General features: G+C 44.9%; 1 protein-coding gene across 1 annotated transcript in view; it reads right to left on the bottom strand.

Moving 5' to 3' along the window:
* col22a1 (collagen, type XXII, alpha 1) overlaps positions 1-23,581 on the bottom strand; it is a gene marked incomplete at both ends in the record, with an annotated part of 109,162 nt that overhangs the window by 70,104 nt on the left and 15,477 nt on the right. Inside the window, 8 exons of the mRNA XM_080735391.1 lie at positions 3,939-3,977; positions 5,560-5,622; positions 5,747-5,791; positions 6,879-6,995; positions 8,231-8,311; positions 9,072-9,347; positions 9,962-10,085; positions 11,297-11,414. Coding sequence (XP_080591517.1) covers positions 3,939-3,977; positions 5,560-5,622; positions 5,747-5,791; positions 6,879-6,995; positions 8,231-8,311; positions 9,072-9,347; positions 9,962-10,085; positions 11,297-11,414 — 863 coding nt within the window. The remainder of the gene's footprint in view (positions 1-3,938; positions 3,978-5,559; positions 5,623-5,746; positions 5,792-6,878; positions 6,996-8,230; positions 8,312-9,071; positions 9,348-9,961; positions 10,086-11,296; positions 11,415-23,581) is intronic.

Below are 23,581 nucleotides of genomic sequence, written 5' to 3'. Positions count from 1 at the left end.
TTCCCCCCCCTCCCACCACGAGACTTCACCGCGCTTCATAAACCACTTTACAAGAAGTCACCAAATGTGGCCCTCTAATTATTTTAGGGGCTTATATCATTTTAATGCACGTCATTTCATCTGCACACGGATCAGTAAAGGTCCCTTATCCCACTGCACCCTGTAATGAAAACGCTGTCACCAAAAACAAAAAAGGAAAAAAAGTCTCCGCTGGTACTCAGGGAACGGCCTGTGCTCGTCTCTTAAAAACAAATAATTAGAGGCGATGAAAGTGAGAGCGTGGGGGGAGTGGGACGCGCTCAATCTTTCTCACCCCACCCCCCCACCCCCCACACAACTCTACAAACAACACTGACATTTTGTCTTAACCACTACACACACAGGCTGCTTTATAGGGTAACATTGACAAAAAGAACATCCCTCTCTGGAGGGGTGGGGGTGGACTGAAGGCTCATGCAGGGGTATAGAAATAGAAACGGAACATAGCAACAGGGATACTGTACAAAATTATAAACTGTGTTAAAACTTTCCAGTTTTTTTAACGCAGCGTCCAGGAGGTTTTCAGAAATTAAAAAAAGAAAAAAAGAAGAAAAAAAAAGAAAAAAGTAAGACAAGAAATCTCAGTATGATGAAATGAGTGTCGCTCTTTTGAGTCACTGGCATTTCACTTGTGTTAGTGTGAGAACTTTCTTGAGGAAATAGAAAGCCTTGTCTTTTTTATCCCCCGTGGCCGATTGTGTGTCAACATGGCCGACGGCCATGCGAGTGTGGGTGAATTATGTGTTTAAACTTGATTTAAGTGCTGCAACGTAATACTTCAACCCCTTAAATGCCCTCTATACTTTGTAGTAGTAGTAGTAGTATCTTCTAGCTCAGTGTTTCTCAAAGTGGATTTCAGGGACTCTCTAGGTTCCTTTATGGGGTTGACGAATTATTATAACTATATGCTATTACTGCATAATCACCTGTATTATTAAGTAATAATAATAGCACAAATTACAGGTGCATTTCCCACCACTATTACAACCCGAGCGGAGAGGGTGAAACAGAGGGCTAGAGAGAGAGAAAGCCATGTTTTCCAGACCACTTGTGGCCGTTGTTAAGTATCTTTCTCTTCAGTGGTGGAAAAAAGTACTGAAATGTTAAAAGTAAAAGTAAAAGTATCAATACTGCAATATAGAAATACTCTGTTAGGTTAGGGCACAGTCACATCAAAGTATGCTTGCACCAAAGAAGATCTGCCTATGCATTTCAATGGTAATGGAGCAGATAAAAAGAATCTGCCCCATTACCATTGTAATGCATTGGCAGAACCCACATACCAGCTGGCAACCATACTTTGGTGTGACCGTGGCCTTACAAGTAAAAGTCCGGGATTCAAAATGTACTTGAGTAAAAGTGCAAAAGCACTGGCATAAAAATATACTTCAAGCACCAAAAGTAAACCACAGTACTCATTGTGCAGAACATAACATTTCATGTTTTCAAATGTATAAAAACCTTTTGAAAATAGCAGATCTACAGGCTCACAATGCGTCGCGATGCGACGCATTGTGAGCTTGTAGATTGGCTATTTTCAAATGGCCAAAATGTATATGGCTGAAGTGGTTAATGTGTGTTTTGTAATAATAATTCAAATGTAAAAAGTAACAAGTAACTAAAGTTTAAAATAATTATAGTGGAGTAAAAGCACAACATTTCTATCCGAGATGTAGTGGAGTAGAAGTAAAAGTACTGGAAATTGGAAATACGCCAGTAAAGTCCAGATACCTCAAAATGAGTACAGTACTTAAGTAAATGTACTTGGTTACTTTACACCGCTGCTTCTCTTGGACAGCTGCTGTGTGATGCATGCCCAGGCTAGGATTTAGTCTGAGGGGAGAGAAATTATACCACGAGGCTCCCAGCTGGCACTGCCGCGGGAGCACCGGGTATGTGATTTGAAACAGGGTGGGCGTGAGCGTGGGCATGCTCTCTCTCTCTGCTATACACATCCTCTGTGGTAACCTGTCCTGTAATTCTGACAATGACACACTGGAATCTATAAGTAATCACCCTCTCACTCTCTCTCTCTCCTCGCCTCTCCCCGCCCTGAGAGAAGAGAGGTATAAGGAAAATGCTAAGTATTATATCCATTTTCAGCATTTCTTTTTTGTTATTGTTGTAGATGTTGTCCGCGACCATAGGTCGCAGTTTACTATCAGAACCATCACTGCGTGACCGTATCCGTCCGTCCGACTGGACGGGTAATACCCTACACCGTGGTTCGCCTGACACATCACAGGTGACATCATAGTGATGTCAGATACTCAGAGCAGGGATCTCCATACAGTATATGGGCATAAAAAGGTGACATCACAGTGATGCATAAAAGGGATTCTGCTAGGGATCTCCATATATGGGCACGAAAGGGATTGTATCCCAGATGATGCCCTGTTAGGAAAACCACACTAACAGAATAGAGGGTATGCGCATGCATAAAGTGAATGGCAAATCGAATGGCAAAGTGTGTGGCAAAGTGACTTTAACGTTGTTTAATGCAATCAGATAGGACCTTTCTGTATGGATGCATGGTCCGTCTTTGCCACTCAGTAGGCGTTCCCGCATAACTTCCGGGTATGATGATGATGTCACACGCATACCCTCTATCCATATATGGCCAAGACCGATGGCCAAGACAGATGGTGCGACGTCGCCCTAAAGGGCAATGTCGCCCTCAGGCGTCTTTATGGTAGCCTGCAATACTACTGTACTTGAGTACTTTGAGGTACTTTTACTTTACTGGAGTATTTCCATTTTTTTCCGATACTTCATACAGTACTTCTGCTTCATTAGATCTCAGAGGCAGATATTCTACTTTTTACTCCACTACAATTATTTGAAAACTTCAGTTACAAGTTACTTTGTAGATTCACTATATTATTGTCACACAACATGCATTAACCAATTAAGCCCTATTTTATAATTCACCAATTCGAAAATCTCGCAATGCAACACGTTGTGAGCTTGTAGATTATTATTTTTTAATCCACAAAGAAATTACATTTAATTAAAGAGTGCTTTTACTTTTCTACCGTGAGTATTCCTATTGTGGTATTTCTAGTAAAACATCAGAGTACTTTTCTTTCCACAGCTGACTGGCTGTTTCTCAAACTATTAACGACTCAAACTATTTAGCCCTTGATTTGATTTGACTTCATTGTCTCCACGGGGGAATTAGTCCTCTGCATTGAATCCATCCATAAGGAACAGTGAGCCAGCCACAGAGCAGAGCTCAGGGACCAACCACAGATGTAATGCCAGTACCTTGGTCAAGGGCACTGGGCACTGGCAGGCAGTACAGTATGTATCTGGCATGCATGTCTGTTGGTTTGGGAGGGAACCGGAGTACCCAGAGGAAGCCCAACGCAAACAAGAACAGGCAAACTCCACAAGGAAAGGACCCCCCATCAGGGTTCCAACACAGATTTAGACCTACAGGTATTTGATCCATATTTAATCCCGCGGATTAGGGGTCGAGTGTCTTGTTCAGGGACACCTCCTCGACACAGTGCCAGGCCGGGAAATTCGGGAATCAAACCTGGGACCTTCTCTACCCATTCAGCTATGGCAGCTTACTGTGAGGCAACAGTGCTAACCACTTATAAGCTAGTTCTAAGTACTTCATCACATGACAAATTTGCAATGAGCCTGAGAGTGAGCCTAAGATGACAAAATAATTATGTCCCAAAATAAGGAGGTCAGGTTAAAAGTGTTTGCAACTGAAGGTCTCTGTTAATGTTGTATCTGAATGTACATGTAGTGACAAAACAGAAAAACAAAAGTAGTTGGGTTAAGGCGTTATAGAAAAGTAGTTGGGTTAAGCCGTCATAAGCTCATGCACTGTCAGGAGGAGAGTGGAGAGAGCTCTTTGGCCGACCGGCGAAAGGCTTCCTTACCTTTACGCCTCTGTCACCTTTGACAGAGATGACTTTGCCCTGCAAATAATCAATCGACAAGGATCAATTATTATCGAGGCGCGAGGAGAAGCAGGGGAGGACAGTAAGAGGAAATACATGCACTCTGACAAGACTGAAAGGCCTTTTTTGAAGTACACATAATGTACATTACTGTATGTAACTTTACAGATTACATATTAAATGACCTTTTCCAGAATAATATCTAAATCTACAGCTTTGCATATAATCGATCAAGCACTAAACCTACTTCCAACTGTACAGTTTATTCTAATTGGTCCTCAATAATGCTCATTACATGATGGTATAATTACTGTCTACTCGCTCTGCATCAGTTAGAGGTGGTGCCGTAGACCGTTCAGAAACCTGCCTGCCATGCAACAGTGCAGCTTTCATATCAGCATTCTAACCTTCTAGGAATACAAAAGGCTGTAGTTTCCATTAACTTGGAATCTCACCCGATGAGGTCATGGGCACAGCTCACTTCTGAGAAGCAAAGCGAGGAGACAGAAATGGTAAGTAAGTATAGCCCTGGGAACCGACGGTTCTTGAGCCACATGGCCCTTATTGCATAGATCAGGAGCCTTTCTGCTGTTTCCATAGTGGGAGACAGCTGGACGTACTGTACAAGTACACCCCCTGGGCATGATGCTAGTATGTCGCAGGGACTTATCCCCAATCAGGGGCGTCACACCAAACTCTGGGCCCTGGGTATAAGGATTCACTGCGGGCCCCCCATGAATGTTAACTATTGAAAAATAGCAGATATAAAAGGTCACAGCGCGGCACTCAAGCTTGTAGATCTGCTATTTTTAAAAAATTGTGGAAAAAGTGTGCAAGAAACCCAAGTTTCCATGTCAGTGATGCTCAAACTTTTTCATGTGAAGGACCCCCAAAAGGATATGAATTTGGCCACGGACCCCCATCTCAAAATATTTAGTTCCAGGGACCCCCCCCCCGGAAGCAAAATTTGAGTTACAAATGTTCGCTTAAAAAATACATATTCAAAGATTTGCACACATTTTCACGACCTTTCAAAAATAGCAGATCTACAAGCTCGCAGCGCGGCACTCGGTGCCGCGCTGTGAGCTTGTATATCTGCTATTTTTCAATAGCTAAAGTTACTAGGGCCCCTCCACCTTGGGCCCTGGTAACTCAGTCCCACTTTCCTACCCCTTGTGACGCCCCTGAGTACACCCCCTGGGCATGATGCTAGTATGTCGCAGGGACTTACCCCCAATCCAACCCTTGCTGCCGAGTGCCAAGCAGGGAGGCACTGGGTACCGTTTTAATAGTCTTCGGTATGACTTGACCGGGGAATGAACCCCGATGTCCCAATCTCAGGGCGGACACTCCTCAAGGCCACCGACCCGCTCAGAGGGAGAGATTGTACCATCTTATAATGAGCATTAGCAAGGACCAATTGAACATTGGACAACACAAATTCACGGCGATTTCCTTTAAATAAGGATCTGTATGAATGAATGTGAACTCCTAGGACTATCAATGACATGCAGGATTTTAATTAGCTAGCTAATTTCTCCAGGATAAAAAAAAAAGAACTATCCACTACAATAAATAAGCACATTTATGTTTTCCATACAACTTCTCCTTTTAGTCCTCTGGGGCCTGCAGCTCCGACGGCGCCCTGAAGGCCAGTGTCGCCCTAAAAAAAGGGTAGGCACGTCACATAATGAAAAGGCATGGCAAAAGACCAGGGGGTGAAAAACAGCAGTTATAACAGAAAGAAATGTCACACACAATATTACTTAAAAGGAGCGGTAGATGACCTTTTCACCCTTAGGACCTGCAACGCCAGGTACGCCAGGCTCGCCCTGTATAGGAAATGGAAATAAAAACATCTTTGGAAAGGCAGTGAAATGAAACATTTCCACTGATCTGCACAAGAGGCAGATGTGATGCTAAAGGAAGTCGGGCTGGGCAATATGGACACAAGCAAATATCAGTATATTCTTATATTGATATTGTGGAGATAATATCATATTGTGATGATGATACAATACATGTTCTTTAAAAATAATTAAAATCGCGTAAATAGCTGCTCGACAAGCTTACAACGTTGCTTGCGTTGTGTGCTTGTGGATTGGCTACTTCTTTTTTTGTCACTTTTGGAAAGTATAAAATAGGGTGATAAAAACCAAGAAAAGACCAAAACGTATTATGCTGGATCACCGATATTACGATCCAAAATCTCAGAAGATATCTATTGTCTAGCTAGGGGTGTAACAATATAGTAACTGAATCGAAAAATCTATTTTAATTTGCAATGATCTACTATATCGATAAGCAAAAGCAAAATATCGTACCATTTTGTATCGTATCATTTTACAATGCATATAATCGGTATCGAATCGTTTTGCAATGCAAATAATCGATTGTATGGAAACTAAGTATTTTGCCTTAAGAGTGAAAATAAAAAAGAGGGGTCTAATTTCTTTTTTTACTAATTCCATTCCATATAGCTACTCCTGGTCTATCGATAAATAATCTTTGTGTTCATGTCAAGGTGCAGATTTGTCCATATTTGTTGAAATATAATTTCCATGTATTTGCTAGAGAATCACAGTGTTTACTTATTTACCGGTATATCCATAAAAATAGTTTTCCCTTAAAAAGCTTGCACTATTGACACATTTCACACATATTTAACTTCTTTGCTAAATAGTTACTATATCGATTTTAAATCATTGAATCGAATCGTATCATCATGAATGAACCAATATTGTCCCTGTATCGTATCGTCAAATGTATCGTGATGCGTATCGTATCGCAATTAAATGTATCGTTACACCCCTACTATGGTCTCATATCAGGATATAGATATTATTTCAACATAATCGCCCAGCCCTAGGATGAAGGATAGACAGAGTCATGAGCATAACAGGTACAGCAGAACGTCACCTGGTCCCCAGCAGGACAGGAGCAGTTGACCGCAGGGCCTTGCCGTTGCTCCGGCGCCGTGGGCGTAGGGGTGGGGATCTCCAGCGGGGGGGCCTCCGTCACCACTTTCTTGTGGCACTGAAACAGCCAAAAATAAAAGATGATGTCACATGTGCATGGTGACCGACCGCTCTGTAGTCACCCTGACTACGGACCGTTTCAGACGATGCCTGCATGGAAAGTGGCTCCGCGGCCACAAGGCCACTGGCAGGAGATTCCTAAATGGATTCTTCCACGTGTGTACAATCAGGCATAGTATGAACGAGCTTGGCCAAAGTTAAAGAAAAATACGTAGGCTTGGGAAAGCGCTAATAACCACGCACGCACGCACGCACGCACGCACGCACGCACGCACACACACACACACACACACACACACACACACACACACACACACACACACACACACACACACACACACACACACACACACACACACACACACACACACACACACACACACACACACACACACACACACACACACACACACACACACACACACACACACACACACACAAAAGCTACTGGAATGCCCTCAAGGACCCCTGGGAGCAGTGGTGTAAAGTACATTTACTTAAGTACACTTTTGAGTTATTTGTTCTTTACTTGAGTATTTCAAATTTCCAATACTTTTACTTCTACTCCATTACATATCGGATCCAAATATTGTACTCCACTACATTTATTTGAACACTTTAGTTACTAGTTACTTGATTATAATTTATAAAACATACATTAATCCACTTCGATTTTATACCTTGGCTATTTGAAAATAGACGATCTACAAGCTCACAACACGTCGCAACACGACGGGTTGTGAGCTTGTAGATCTGCTATTTTCAAACATTTTGTACTTTTACTTTGATTGATTGATTTTTTGATTGATTGAAGACTTTATTAGAAGTTTGCATAGAAAAAGGTACAGTTTCATGACGGTACAGTTCACTGGTACAAGGTCTACTAAAAGGAGATCCTAGAAAAGACTAAGCTTATTTCCATAGGAAACCATTGAAGTATCTCATATAACATTGAATGACAGATGGATAGTACATTTTGATGCCAATACTTTCATACTTTTATTCAAGTACATTTTGAATTACGGACTATTACTTGTAAGAGAGAATTTCTACATTGCAGTATTGATACTTTTACTTATGCGAGTACTTTTTCCACCACTGCCTGGGGGTCACCTTGAGAACCACAGTACTAAGCATACGTGTTACTCTGATGTGCAGGAGATAGGCTACGTGACGAACATGACAGCACCGTGACTTGATAGGTAACGATAACCCGCAGAGGGTAAAACTCACCGGTCCCGTGGGCAGATCACAGCAGGTCTCCAGCTCGGCATGCTTGGAATCGCAATAGATCATCATCCTCTGCAGGTCAAACTGGAGGGGCAGAGGAGGAGTGCACACACTCACTGCATGAACTGATCAAACACACCGCCATCACCTTGGACTTTATGCGGGAAAGGACATCTCGGCGTGAGCTGAACATGAAGCAACCCTTTAATGAGACGCCATGTGCTTCGCTGGACCATTTGATCACGACACCAAACTTACCTCCATTTGATCATGATGCCGTCATTCTCCGTTTGCTACACTTTTCATTTAGAGGAGCCCAGTAGAACGAAGCCAGATTTTTGTGTTTTGAAGACGATCCCATTTTCTTTTTTTTTCGACCACCGGTTTACACATTTTTTGACCAGTACTTTTTTCAAAAAGAGCTACATTAATACTGTACTAATCAATTTGAAAAACGTTTTGCAAAAATAGAAAATATAAAAATAGCCTATACTGTATATACAAGCTCACAAAACAACACCTGTCACCTTTTATGTTGTCTCTATTTGAATGTTTTTAATTATTTATTTTTAATTAAAAAAATCACCAATAATGAGCCAAAATATAGAAGGCAGGTTCAAAGTTGAAAATTGTTCATACCGATGTCGTTTGTCATCCAAAAATTCTAGATTGGCCAGACCAATACACAGTTTCAGTCTACAGTAGCTCTAGATGAGACTAACACTGATGCAGCTCCGTGAATTTACACCCATTTTTATCATGACACCGCTATTCCGCTTTTGCTTCACTTTTCACATTTTGCTTTGACATTTATTGCTACACAGTCAGCGTTTTTAAGACTCACATCAATAGGTACGCTGTCGTACAACCTCTTCCCAATGACTGTCTTCCCTTGGATATCGATGTCCTCCCTTAGCTCGATGGGCAGAGTCTGGATGAGCTTGCAGTCCAGGTACAGGGAGACAGACTTGGAGTCCACGCTGAGGCCGATCTTGTGCCAGTTGCGGTCGAAGAGGTTGTCCACCTCTGGGTTCTTGAACACAGCTCTCACCGCATCCTTGGTCAGCCCCACGGCATTGTACTCCACGGCCTTGTTCTCACCGTCCAGGCGGATCGACACCTGGTATATGAAACAGTCACAGAATGAATGGTGTAAAAAAGAGTGAATACTGTTGGTATAAATTAAACCCTCTAGTCGTGAAATGGACTTGAGTTGTACCATTCTTTTCCATCTACACCAAATCTCTTCACCAAAAATAGCTGATATACAGGCCTACAACGCGCAATGTTGCGACACATTGTAGGGTTGTAGATCTGCTATATTTTGGCTAATGATCCCCCCCAGAATGTGGATTCTGGGGTTCAAGTGGTTACAGTGCTGCAGTGACCTATCCGGGATTTGAACCTGTATCCCCCACTACATTATAGGCCTATTGTTACTCTATATAATGTAAAGTCTGCTTAGTGAGAAGATATATATGTTGCATTTTGAGATTCATGCAGTGCCACTTGTAAAATGCTACAGGTACTATACCCCCCCTCCCCACACATACATTTCTCAATGGAAGAGAAAATTACCAAACAGATTCATATCACTCATATCATTTAACAAATTTTTCACAATAAAGAGGTGAGCATAACATCACAGCCCTACTAAGTTCAGTGTAGACTAATTGGCTAAATGGATACAAAAGCTTGAATAGCCTATATTGGGTCATTTGTTGTACTACTCACCTGTGGGATTCCATATTTGTCAAAGACCTGCCACAGGTACCAATCTTCACGTCGGGAAGTTTTTCTGAATTTAAACGTCGTCACAAAAGCGTATTCATCTGGAAGTCCTTGAGGAAACACATCTCTGTGAAATGAAAGAAGATTGACTTTATCTTAATCAGAAATAATTTTGCTTTGGGCATGTGGCCCAATGACAACGCAATGCTACGCAACACAACGCAACATTACATAACCATGGTTATTGTTATTATTATTATTATTACAACTGTTATGATCCTAGGCAGTCATTATGTGTTCCTATGTGTAGTTCCTTGTGTGTTGTCTTCCTTGTGCATGTCTCCCCTCATCGTTGTGTATGATCCAGTATTGATGAGTGGCTGATTGACTACCAGCTGGTGTGAGTGGTGACTGAGTGGTGTCTGAATGTGAGTGGTTGGCCACTAGGTGGACCTGGCTGGTGATTGGCTCCTGTGACTAGGCTGTGGACTATAAAGCTGCGTCACCACTTCCTACGGGCCTCAGTTGTTTTCATCCTGACCAGCCTCCAACCACCCCATAGTTCATAGTTAGAGTTACAGTTGTGTTAACATGGTCTACTGTACTATAGGGTTTGGTGGCCCCTCTTTTTACTGGTTTTGAAAATAAAATAGTTGTTCTATGGTCGGGTCCAGTTATTGATATTTATTTTGATGTTAATGTCAAATTGTTGTTGTAGTCTCTCCAGCCTTTTATTTCCATGTGATAATAACAATTTGTTACAATCAGGAGAGAGACTTCATACTCGATAAACAAGTTAATTTGGAAGTGCTGAAACAAATGAGCAGACAAAAATGTGTCTGTTTGGTATAATATAAAAATGTTCAACCAAAATATCACTTAAAGCACCTACAGTAGCCTATACTGTAACTACAATACTCACTAAAGGGACTCATGATGCAAGTGAACAACACTGTGGTGCAGACTGCAGAGCCTCAATTCAGCATGTAAACACAAGTGGTAGGTTCCGTAATCTACTATAATATAGGCCTAGAAATTACACCTTAAAGGGTGTACTGTTAGACTCAATTACGGTTTAAAACAGTGCACATTACATCTCTCCAAATAAAAAAGCCATGTATGTCAGCTTAGCTGTAATGTTGTGTAGACCTAAAGGCCCATGTTTATCTGGCCCAGTGGGAATGGGCCTTAACTGTTAGTTATTATTACTATATTATTGCTGTAATGCAAAATGCTACATTAGCCTGTAGCATAAGTGCAGTGCCAGGTGCACTGTGCACCCATCGTTTGCCATGACAAAGCCATGATTAGCATTGTAAATCTATTCTGGTCACTTACTCAGTCTGCTGTACAATGGGCATGGTCCCCATACGAACATAAGAGCTTTGGCCTTGACCTTCGTCAACTCTGGTCCCCAGAATGTCTCTCACGTTGAAGAATTCCATCAGGTCAAACCCTGCAATAAAACACAAACAAACCCATAATTGCTGGTGTGCAGTTGACACACACGGACACACGTAAACACACACTTTGGGTTTTTGCCCACTTTTGGGGCTCATTCATCAATTGAACCCTAGCGTCGCCTTGGATCAAGATCATAGATATATTTAACGATTTTGACATACATTGTTGGAGGGCCTACTGTAGGAATGTAAAAGTCAGACTCAAAATACATCTATGATACTCTTGATCCAAGGCTACCTAGCATCCTTATCCTGCATGGGGTGAACATTCAACCAAGTAACATATCGACAAGCTTGTAGATCACACATCTAATAGGCTCTAAATGCATATCTGCAAAAAAAAAGATTTTCAAAAAAGTAAAGAAATCCTTGTTTTTAGCATATTAGTCTTATTTTTGGTCTTCTCAGTTCTCATTTGAAGGAATGTGTTGCTAGTTTTAAGCAAGAAAAATGCTTACACCATTGGCAGATTTATTTGCTTGATATGAGACAATTTAGGCTAGTTTTCTTAATTGAATCAGGGCATTTTTGCAGTGTTAAGGCTACAGAAGAAAGCATACTGTGGGTTTCTCTGTAAAATAGTTTAATAAGTGTGCTTGGCAATCACACCAGGAAGTGCAGTTGTGTGGAGTTTAGTTGTGGTTGTGTCAAACACCACGGCGCTGCCAGAGCTGAAGTGGGTCAACGAGCATCTACCACTCCCTGCAGCCTGCTGTATTTGTGGCTTTTTGGGCGAAGCTTAAACTCACACTATTACTGAATGGAAACCAGCCCATTCACCACTAGCTTCTTTTAGATGTGCTGCCAGAAGATACGGCTACCAGTATACAATTATGTCACTGGTAAACTAGTGTGCGCATGTCCGTGCACGTGTGAGAGCGCATGTGTGCAAATTGCCCGGTGTCAAGACTGGCACCAAGCTCGCATTACTTTGATTAATGTCGGGTGTGGACAGTAGTGGAAAAAGTGCTCATTTATTAAAATCAGCCCACCATATCAGCTACAACTTTTTAGCCTATACTCAACATAGGACTATTACTTGTAACAAATAATGTGGACAGCGTTTTCACAGATTTTGTATGTATTTCTATAGCAATACTGATGGTAGAGACAGCTTATTATTATTCCCTTTGAGCAAAAAAAAAAAAGAACGAACGAAAAAAAAATACCCACGGTATCTCTAAATCATTTAAGGAACGTCAAGCACACAGTCATTAAGTTTGTTCAACAGATGTGTTTATACATTACTGTCATCAGAAAAAAAGAGACACTGAAATATTCTTGCAATTAAGAACCGAATGAACCTTTATAGAGTTACAGGCCGGAACACTGATGATTTAGCTGAGTGTGCGCGTGTGCGTGTGTGTCGTGTGCTATAGTGAGCATCTGATTTGAAGTGGCCCCAAACCACAGCCTGTATATTTAGGTGGTTTGGAAAGGACACGCCTTTGTTTAAGAAACACACCGGTAGCCATGGTGAGGATGAGGGCATCAGGATGAAGGCTGCATGGTGCTTCTGTTGTGTTGCAGTCATCATTAACCACTCAAACCCTGGACTTGTTTGACAGAGTCAGGGCTCTGTCTGTACTAGTAAAGGGAGCGTAGCGTTATTACGGTGTTCGATAGTTCGACGTCACATTCGTCCAACGCTGGTGAAATGCTAACCTGCCGACGCTGGTGGATGCCAACCTGGTGAATGTTAACCTGGTGATCGCTACTATGCCTTAAAGGAGTAGTTCACCCCCAAAATGACTTTTTCTCTATTGATTATGGAGATTATGGAGAGTAGAGTAAATTTACCCCCATTGATTCCGGATGGGGACCCGTTTCAAAACGGGTCCCCATCCGGAACGAATGGGGGTACATTTATTGTTATCACATTTTTGTCTTAGGAATGCGACAAAAAACTAAAAATATTATTGAACTCTTCTCTCCATGGCATGAGTAATCAATAGAAAAAAAGTCATTTTGGGGGTGAACTACTCCTTTAACCTAACCCTAACCCTTACCCTAACCTCAGTGAAACGATACCTAAACCTAATCCTAACCCTAACCCTTAGTCGGACTAAAGGGACGTCGAAATATTGAGATTTTACCGTAAATAATAAGCCAATAATTTGATGACCAGGTGGCTGCCAATCCTACCTCAGTCTCATTCTGAGGTAGTTTCAGTAGAGACTATGCCGTGTCATGGTCTGCTCCTCTACCCCTGGTCATGTTCTGACTGCAGAACCTGACAACACAATGGACTCCATGTCCAAGGTGGGCGGCAGTGGCTCAGGGGTAGAGTGGCCGGTGGAGCAGCCGGATGGGAACCACAAGGTTCCCAGTTCGTTCCCGGGCTTCCACAGAGTTAGTGTCAAAGTGTCCTTGAGCAAGACTCTGAACACCTATAATTGCTCCCGATGTGCAGGTTGGTGCCTTGCATGGTTTCCTCTGCCATCGGTGAGTGAATGCAATGCACAATCTATGTTTGCACCAATTTACCATGTATGTAACACCCGGTGTCCTTGAGCAAGACTCTGAACCCCTATAATTGCTCCCGATGTGCAGGTTGGTGCCTTGCATGGTTTCCTCTGCCATCGGTGAGTGAATGTAATGCACAATCTATGTTTGCACCAATTTACCATGTATGTAACACCCGGGATTCGAACCTGGGTCTCCCGCATGGAAAGCTAACATCTGTATAAAGGGGAATTCTCCCTTGCCCATGCAGGGAAGATATTAGGGCTTTTTGGTCATCAAGCACTATGCTACACTCACCCCCGTTTGACCTCCCTCTACCGGGAAACCCACCAAGCCAACATCGTAACCACCCTACACATTTACATGCCCTGTCTCTCTCTCTCTCTCTCTCTCTCTCTCTCTCTCTCTCTCTCTCTCTCTCTCTCTCTCTCTCTCTCTCTCTCTCTCTCTCTCTCTCTCTCTCTCTCTCCAACATACCTGTCATCACTTCCATCATCAGCCTGTCTCTATAAAACCGCACTCACTGCTGCTCACTCTCAGCCAGGTTTGTTATGGTGTCTTGGCTTCTTAAACCTACTGTTTGCCTGCAACCTGTATTTCTGAGTTCCGCCTCAGGTTCTGTTATGCCTCTGCTGTGTGTTTGACCTTTCCTGTTTGTCTCTTGGAATAGTGATTATTCTTTTTGCCAGCCAGCTCCCTTGTTTAATAAACCCTTTCAGTTTGAACTGTTCTGACTGCCTTGCTCATCTGGATTAGAGTCCTGCTGCTGCAATTTAAAGCCTAGTTCAGGACAAAAGTTCGCAATGAGACGAAACTGTTTTAGGTCAGTTCTTCTCAAACCTTTTCATGTCAAGGACCCCCAAATTGATATGTATATATTTGGCCGCAGACCCCCATCTGAAAAGAGTGTGTGCCAGGGACCCCCAGAAGAGAAGAATTCGAATCTTTTTTGTCTGTGTGTGTGTGTGTGTGTGTGTGTGTGTGTGTGTGTGTGTGTGTGTGTGTGTGTGTGTGTGTGTGTGTGTGTGTGTGTGTGTGTGTGTGTGTGTGTGAGAGTGTGTGTAAATAAACAGTAATAATCACTGATTTCAGAATACTCAAAAAAGAATCAAGTGCGTAAGTAATGAGAAGGCTCAGCTTCTACTGTAAAGATACTGTAGGCCAGGGGTCTTCAACAGGGGGTCCGGGACCCCTAGGGGGTCCTCAGAGTTACTACAGGGGGTCCTCCAAATCTTTGCGTGATAGAACGTTTTTTTTTCTAGCATCCATATTCTGAGAACTTTAGCCAAAAATAGCAGATCTACAAGCTGCCTTGTTGTGAGCTTGTAGATCAGCTGTTTCTGGCAAAAAAGCTTTGATGTAGAGGGGAAAAAGAGCAGACTAAGTACAGTGTAAGGACAGGTTTATTAAGTATTGACGGTTCAAGTGGTTAAATACCTGAAAACACAAATTGACATGAATCCAAAATACACTGATGATTGTGCTGTCAAACGATGAAACTATATGGAATCTATGAAAAGGTTGTGGGGGTCCCTGCATGACGCTGCATCTCTCTCTCAACTAAGGGGTCCTTGGCCAGAAAAGGTTGAACACCCCTGCTGCAGGCTACTTTCCATAATGTGTATTGTCTGTGGGCCATAGCGCAAACCACCACCACATGTTAAAGGCGGTAACGTGATAGTGCTCCACAGGCTTACACTGGGGCAATTTGGAAATAGGCCTAAGTCTGGACTGGAGACAGGTGGCACATGGACAACACATACTAGCCAGGCTACCCCCGTGCCATTAGCAACAGGGTAGAAAATAACAACCGGAAACGATGGCGTCACAACAAACGGAATGACAGAGGAGGAGACAAGAGATGGCACGGCAACCCTCTTATCGGCCACTAAGTACCACTGAGTCTGTCGGAGCAGCTGAGCTCTAGTCCTGCTGTTAACTGATACGGTACTTCTCCATCTGATGTGTGTGACGCGTCCCCTCACCCCCCAACCCCCCATCCTAGCGTGGGAGGCTGTGTTGCCAAAAGTGTTGCTTATTATCAGTGGTGGATTAATGCAAGAACTTTGTGCACTGCAGCACTGGGCACCAACGGCAGACAAAAGTGAAAAAGACGTGCGTGCGTGCGATCATGATGCAACTTATATAGTTGCTTCTTTTGAGATTATTTTTCGTAGACACGCCTGCGCTTGTTTCTCTCACAAAACCTGGCAACACCAGGCGGGAGGAGGGGTGCATGCATGGGTCGAGGTCCCCATGCCAGCTGTGTCTTTACAAGCCCTGTATTCCCTTCTGTCACCATGCTTCACCATGCAAAATACTCTCTCTCTCTCTCTCTCTCTCTCTCTCTCTCTCTCTCTCTCTCTTCTCTCTCTCTCTCTCTCTCTCTCTCTCTCTCTCTCTCTTTCTCTCTTCCCCCCAACACTGTGTTTCTGTGGCTGTTTGCGACGAACTGCATGCACAGACCTGTAATTTTGCCCTTGGCAAGGGATGATGTATAATCAACCCAAAAAAAGAGTTATTTTGGAACAGCCAAAAAACAACCAAAGGGGCGATCTGTGGGAAAATCCAGATGAGTTCAGCGACTGGGAAAAAGGCAAAAAAAGCGTTCCTTCACAGTGCATTCTTTTGATGGGGGACAGCTGGCAGCACCCCGCTGCTGCTCAACCTGCTAAGCTTGCAGCCACCAAGCCCACTGTGGGGACAGAGCTGGATGGAGGCTTCTCTTCCAATCTATACCAGTGTTCTATAACAGGGGACCCGAGACCCCTAGGGCAACAATTTCAGGTCAAGGATTCTTAGTTGAGAGAGAGATGAAGAAAGGACCCCCACAACCTTTTCCTAGAATCCATAGTGTCATTGTTTGGCAGCACAAATCTGCACGATCATCATTGTATTTTGGATTCATGTCAATTTGGAGGACCCCCTGTAGTAACGCTGAGGACCCCCTAGGGGTCCCGGACCCCCTGTTGAAGACCCTTGCCCTAGGGGGTTGTAGGAGTACTTACTGGGGGGCCAAATTGTTGTGTGATAGGATTTTACTCCCATAAAAAAGAGAGAGTTCGAAAAATAAGTACTGTAAGTGTCTTCAATATCACTGATGTGTCAGCGTCTAGACCAGGGGTTTTCAAAGTGGGTGAAGGGGCACCCTGGGGTGCCGTGACAGCAGTCCAGGGGTACCGCGAGATGATTTGATAATATTTGGAATTTATTTGGACACTTGAAAAAATATTTAGTATCATTTTAAACTTTAAATACAAAGTTATTTCCAGTCAGTTCTAACCAAATGGCTATTATCTCAACGTTCTCCTCGCAACATAATCACAAAAATATCGTCACTGTCGGGCAGAAACCTCGTATCTCCAAGTTTCAAATGTTGCAAATGTGTACGTCTTTTGGTAAAGCAAAGCCCTGCTTCATCATACAAGACACAAAACTAGTGAAAACAGCCGATCTACAAGCACACAACGCCTCACATCGCAAGGCGTTGTGTGCTTGTAGATCTGCTGTTTTCACTAGTTCAGTACATTTTATAGATGATAAATACAAAATGAACGGTTTTGGACATACAAGGTTTCCACCCGACAACGACGATATGCTATAAATATAAGGTGCTGGGAGTGGAAATTATAATGTAAGGGTGCCTCGGATGAAAAGAATATTTACAGGGGTGCCCTGAGACAAAAGAGTTTGAAAACCCCTAGTCTAGACGAAGGGTTCCCCAAACTTTTCAGTGCCACGGCCCCACAACATAATCATATTTGAGCCCTGACAAGCACATGGATTTGTAGGCTTCACATTTAGCTTGACTTGGTTCCACAGATAACTATTCTGAAACTGAAAATAACCGAACTACAAGATCTACACCATCTACAAGCCCACAACATAACGCCTCGCACGGCAAGGTGATCATTTGGGTACCCCCTGGGGGTCCTGACCCCCCCCCCCCCCGATTAGAGCAGAAGTACAGAATTCTACAACTCTATACAGTAGATGGAGAAATTACAGTGGAGCGAGTGAACCCTATAATCTAAATAGTTATTCTTATACCTTCCTTTCATTAGACTCACTTTTAACCCTTACAAAAACAGTGAAAATAATGACTTCCAACCTTGCCTAAAAAAGGCAAGGTTATTTGAGGCATGTCATTATACAGTATACCGGTAGGTGACACTGACAATGTTAAACAAATAGCAAAAAACACATGTAGTGATCTTGTCGAACTGCTATTCTAGCTATTTTTTTTAATATTTGTATACAGTATATAAAATTGTGCTGAACCTGTTGCTCATTTTGCTGGGGGCCCCCTGGAACTTCCCCAAGGGTCTCCGGACCCCACTTTGAGAACCATTGGCCTTGAACATTGGTTCATTTGTTTAAAAATAGCAGATCTACAAGCTCATATGGTGCGTCACAGATTTGGTTTTGCAAAATGTGAAAATGTTTTACTCAAATCATTGCTTGTTTTCAGATGGCATCCGTGGCCAAATCCATACCGATTTGGGCCAACTTGACACAAAACAGTTAGAGAACCACAGGCCTAGACTAGACAACCACTAGTGAAGATGTGTCAGTGGATAAGAGCCTCAATGACTATGGTCTCCAGGGGTGTCGCACCAAATTCTGGGCCCTGGGTACAAGCATTCACTGTGGGCCCCCCATGAATGTTCTTCATAGGGGGAGGGGGTTTAACCCATTTAGACTGGGAACGCATTATTTTGTGCTTTAACTATTGAAAAATAGCAGATATACAAGCTCACCGTGAGCTTGTAGATCTGCTATTTTTGAAGATTGAAAATTTGTGCAAGTCTTTGAATATTTCAAATCCTTCCAAGGTTTTTTGAAAAACCTATGTTTCTATGTCAGTGGTGCTCAAACCTTTTCATGTGAAGGAAGGACCCTCAAAATGATATGTATTTGGCCACGGACCCCCATCTCAAAATATTTAGTTTCAGGGACCCCCCAGAAGAAAATTACATATATTCAAAGATTTGCACACATTTTCTCTACTCTTCAAAAATAGCAGATCTACAAGCTCGCGTCACAGCACCGCACTGTGAGCTTGTATATCTGCTATTTTTCAATAGCTAAAGTATAAAATAATTAAGGCCCCTCCACCACCTTGGGCCCTAGTAACTGAGTCCCACTTCCCCCCCCCCCCTTGTGACACCCTGACTATGGTCTCTCTCTCTCTCTCTCTCTCTCTCTCTCTCTCTCTCTCTCTCTCTCTCTCTCTTTCTTGTCAATATCACAAGTCTGGCTATAAGCCTGTCTTCTCTGCCCACTGGTTTCCTTGGCTGTCAAAATACAATCAGGTCCAATTAGACTTGACATTTCTTTTATAGAAATGTCACGTTAAGAGTTGCAGCTTTCCAGAGGAGGCTCAGCTCTTAATGACAAGGAGTACTTTCTGTCCAGTGCTTCTGACTACAGGGACAAAATCAAAGCTCTCAGCCACAAATTGCTGATCTTAACTTTTACCGCTTGCCTTTGATTTGCCTAATTCAAATATTGTGTGACAGCGAGTTGAAGCTCCCGAGCCCTCAGACTTAAGAAGGGGTATGATTAGATTTAGTACAACTTGTGGAGACCAAACAGCCAATTAAAGGATCTCCGTTAGGCTATGAACGCTAAACATAAAAAAAGGCAATATCTCTTTATTTAATTTGATGTCTTTATCCCTAAAGCTTTAATTCTCGTGAAACTATTTGCGTTGAAAGGGGATTTGGATATGGTGCTGGCAATGGCATGGACTAAACATTGATTTATTTAAATTTTCCTTTTACAACACAATCAACAACAACAAAAAGTTTAGTTCTCAGGCTGCTGAAAAACCATAGTTGGGTTTTAGTGGTTTATCTTGACTTGTCCTTTATTTGGTTACAGTTAGGAGTTACACAGCACCACCACGTAATTGGCACTGTTCATGCTGCGTGGAGACAACGTGATCTAGTCTCGTCAGTGGGAACCGCTTCAGTCTTCTCTTAACACCATATAAACACCTGCTTTTGTCAAACTAGCTACTGCATATTTTCAAATCACACTATCACACTATGGCTATCGTTAACTTTTTGACCGAGCGCCATTTCAATCTGTAGCTACAAATTCTGGGGCGTCACCCTCGAACCCAACCTATAGTTTATTGTCATACCTCCAGACAAGGTCCCCCATTGGGATATCAGCGCCATCTGGCGCTGCAACAGAGTAAAACTCATAAGCTCCCGTACGAGAAATATCATTTGTCGGTAGGGCTGTCAATCACAAACGAGGGCACCGCCCCCGAGTGTATATAAGCCCTGCGGGCTATCATAACTTCCTCTTCCGCACCTCTGCTTACCTGCAACTAGTGTCGCGAACTCAGCCATATAAGTATAATTTTCTTTAAAGTTTAGCCTAAGCGTTGACTAGGAAAGTCGGCCACTGGCCTTTAGAGATTATTCTCCTGTACGTTCTAATTCTATTCTTCCTAACAGTTCGGTCTCTTTTCTTCACTTCGCTTTGAGTCTTTACTTCTTCTCTGTACGTTCTGCCACGTGTCTCCCTGCCTTAGCTTAGCTTCGCTTAGCTTCGGTTAGCTCACGATGGCAGCTCGTCGACCTACAGTTAGCAGCCTGCTAGCTAGGGTACCGAAGAAGTGCGGCCTTCCCAGCTGCAAAGGCCTCATCGCCAATGAAGATACACATCCGTTCTGCATTGTCTGCATGGGGGTAGGACACGCCTTGGCCTCTCTTCCCCTCCGGCCCCGGCCACGGGGGTGAACTGTGCTGAATGCCTCCAGTACGATGTTCCAGCCCTCGAGGCACGATGCGAGATCGCTGCCGCAGGCTACGGCCTTCACACCACGGTCTCCGCCGGAACCCTCCCAGACACCTCTCCTCGTGTGCCGGACAGCGCTGTACGCCACAGCGCTGCTTCTCGCCACGTGGTTAGGCCTCCAGCGGCCTCGCCCTCTGCTAGCTTCGGTAGCCCCGTTGCTAGCGGGTCTGCGGCCCCTGTTTCCACTGCTGTTTCTCCGACGGGCTCGACTGGTGCCGTGCCCAAGAAGAGAACATGCAAGACCGCCCACGTTGTTTCTCCGCCAGCTACAACGTGGATCGTCCCCCCCAAGGAATTCCACCCTCTAGTCGTCGGGGACATTCCTCTCTCCTTCTCCGTCCCCCAGCTACGGGCTATGCGGCCACCTAGCCCCGTCTCCTGGCATGCTAGCGACGGAGACGAACCGGAGCTAGAGGACTACGACATGGAGGAGTTGGACACGGAGGGTGAGTACTCGGAGGAGGACGAGTCCTCTTTCCCCTCCGGACAGGGCGGAGGCGCGGCCAGGGTGGTTCCTCATGCCGAGGCTTCCATCTCCGCCGCGTCCTCCCAAGCCCCTTCTGCCTCTCTCCCCCCTTCCATGCCGGCTGGGGCGAGAGGGGCAGCGGCGCAAGACCCAGACTCCATCCCCATGGACGAGCTCTCGGTGCTGGAACGCGCCGCCATCCGTTGTGGCCTGGAGCTGCCACTCGGAGATGCGCCACTCGGACCACGGGCTAGGATTCCTCTCCTGGGCCAGGATTTGGAGTCCTCTCCCCCGCGTCGGATGGAAAAGCTACCACTAGTCCCAGGCTTTGCAGAGGCCCTGCATTCAACCTGGACTACACACAAGGACCCCCCCAAGCTCCCCTTCCTGGTCGATTACCGCGACTCAGAGAAGGCGGGAATCCCCTTGTGCCCTCCCATGGACAAGCTGATGGCCCAGTCCCTGGTAGGGAGCCTCAAGCCCAACCATGAGCGGACCGGTCCTGGAGGCCGGCCTCCCCTCAATCTGGCCGTGGGTAAGAAGCCTCCTGGGTTTGCCATCCCCTTTGACGACAAGCAGTCTTCAAGGGTGAGGAACTCTTACAGATCGTCCGCGCTGGCAGCCAGGACGATGAACGCCACCCAGCTGCTGCTTTCCTCCACCAGGCGCCTCCTCAGCGAGATGCGGGAGGTGCCTGACGTGTTGGTGGAGGAAATGGACAAGTCGCTGCGCATGCTGATGGACTTGAATGTCCACGCGATCGAGTGGCTTGGACATGGCATGGATTATTGCATCCAGGTGGAACGTGCCAGGTGGCTAGACAAGGTACAGTGTCCTGGCAGTTCTGGAGAGGAGACCGGGAAGATCCTGCAAGACCTCCCCGGCCACCCTACCTTCCTCATGGGCGGTGGACTGGAGCTTCTCCGCCAGGAGGTGGCGGATAAGAAGATCACTCTGGAGCTCCTGGGAGCCACGACGGACCCCCAGGTACCCAGAAAGGAAAAGAGACAGGGACGGAGCAAGGCCCCTGGTCAGGCTGACAGGGGGCGCTCTTCCTCCAAGCAGGGGAAACACAATCCCCCTAGGACCCCCTCTTCTTCCTCCGCGGGACCCCCTCGCACTGCAGCGGGGGCTCAGGCCCGCTCTCAATCCCGCCACCCTCCCAGGCACGGGATACCGGCCAGCTCCCACAAAGCCCGTGGGAAGCCGCCGCGAAAGTGACACTGGACCCTGGCGGGGTCCCCCTGAAATTTCAGGGGACCCCCCCTTGCAAGCGCAGACGTTTGGACAATACAAACTATGTTTCTCATGCCAAGAAATCAATGTTTATTCCTCCTCTGTGCTCTCCTCCAGTGCCTGTAATAAAAAGTGTGTTGATGAAACAATGCCTGTTTATTTCAAACCCACCTGCTTTACTACAGACGACCCCATTTTGCATGAATTTAACCAGTGTAGAGAAGTCCAGGCTGGAATTTCTTTCCACTCAGATAATATCGCTTCCTCCAGTCATGCAGACAGGTTACAAGCAGAATATTTCTCTTTGCAAAATGTTCCCAGACAAGCTAATTCCTATTCACAGTGGTATAGTCTCTCTAGTGTGCAATACCCCTCTGTCTCCACCGAGCGGCACTGTTATGCCGACTCTAGTTCAGGACAGGAGTTTGGTCTTAGCGTCAGGGAAGAAGCCAACACATTTCACCCAGGGTCGGCCTCGTCTTCCCGCAAGGAAGCATATAAAGGCCTTAGCACAGGTTATAAACGTAAATACAATTCCCCGAGCCGGGGATTATGTTACTTATGCGATGAACCCTGTCCCCCGGGCTCCACGTTGTGTGTCGCATGTATTATTAACAAGCGAGGCTTCTTGGAGGTCATGTGTTCGTCCCCCACCGGATACGGAAATAAGCGTACCGGAAACGGAAACGCTCTTTCCGCCGGTGACTCCGCGCCTTCCGGCCCGGAGGTCACGTGTTCGTCCCCCACCGGATACGGAAATAAGCGTACCGGAAACGGAAACGCTCTTTCCGCCGGTGACTCCGCGCCTTCCGGCTCGGCGTCTAGCGGATACGGATACGTGCCCGGATATGGAACCTTTCCCTCCCGGCCCAGTAGTTCCGCTCAGGCGGTACAACCCCAAGGCTTCTCCGTTGCTCAGCAACACGTTAGCACAGTGTGCAGAGCAATGGAAACGTTGCAATCCGAATCACTGGGTGTTTCGGACGGTGACACGGGGTTACAGACTACAGTTCGCGAAAAAACCCTCCCTATCCAGCAAGGTTATTTATACTCGAGCCCGCGGCTTGAAGGCCGATGCCTTGAGGGAGGAGATAAGCTCACTATTGCGCAAGGGCGCTATAGTGGAGTTATCACGCGACCAGAGCCGTTTAGGCTTCTGGAGCCGTTATTTTCTGG

This window comes from Nannobrachium achirus (assembly GCF_963921795.1).
Source record: "Nannobrachium achirus genome assembly, chromosome: 10".
NCBI classification, from domain to species: Eukaryota; Metazoa; Chordata; class Actinopteri; order Myctophiformes; family Myctophidae; genus Nannobrachium; species Nannobrachium achirus.
Note: the sequence above shows the minus strand (reverse complement) of the source record. Positions and strands in the feature narration are given on the sequence as shown.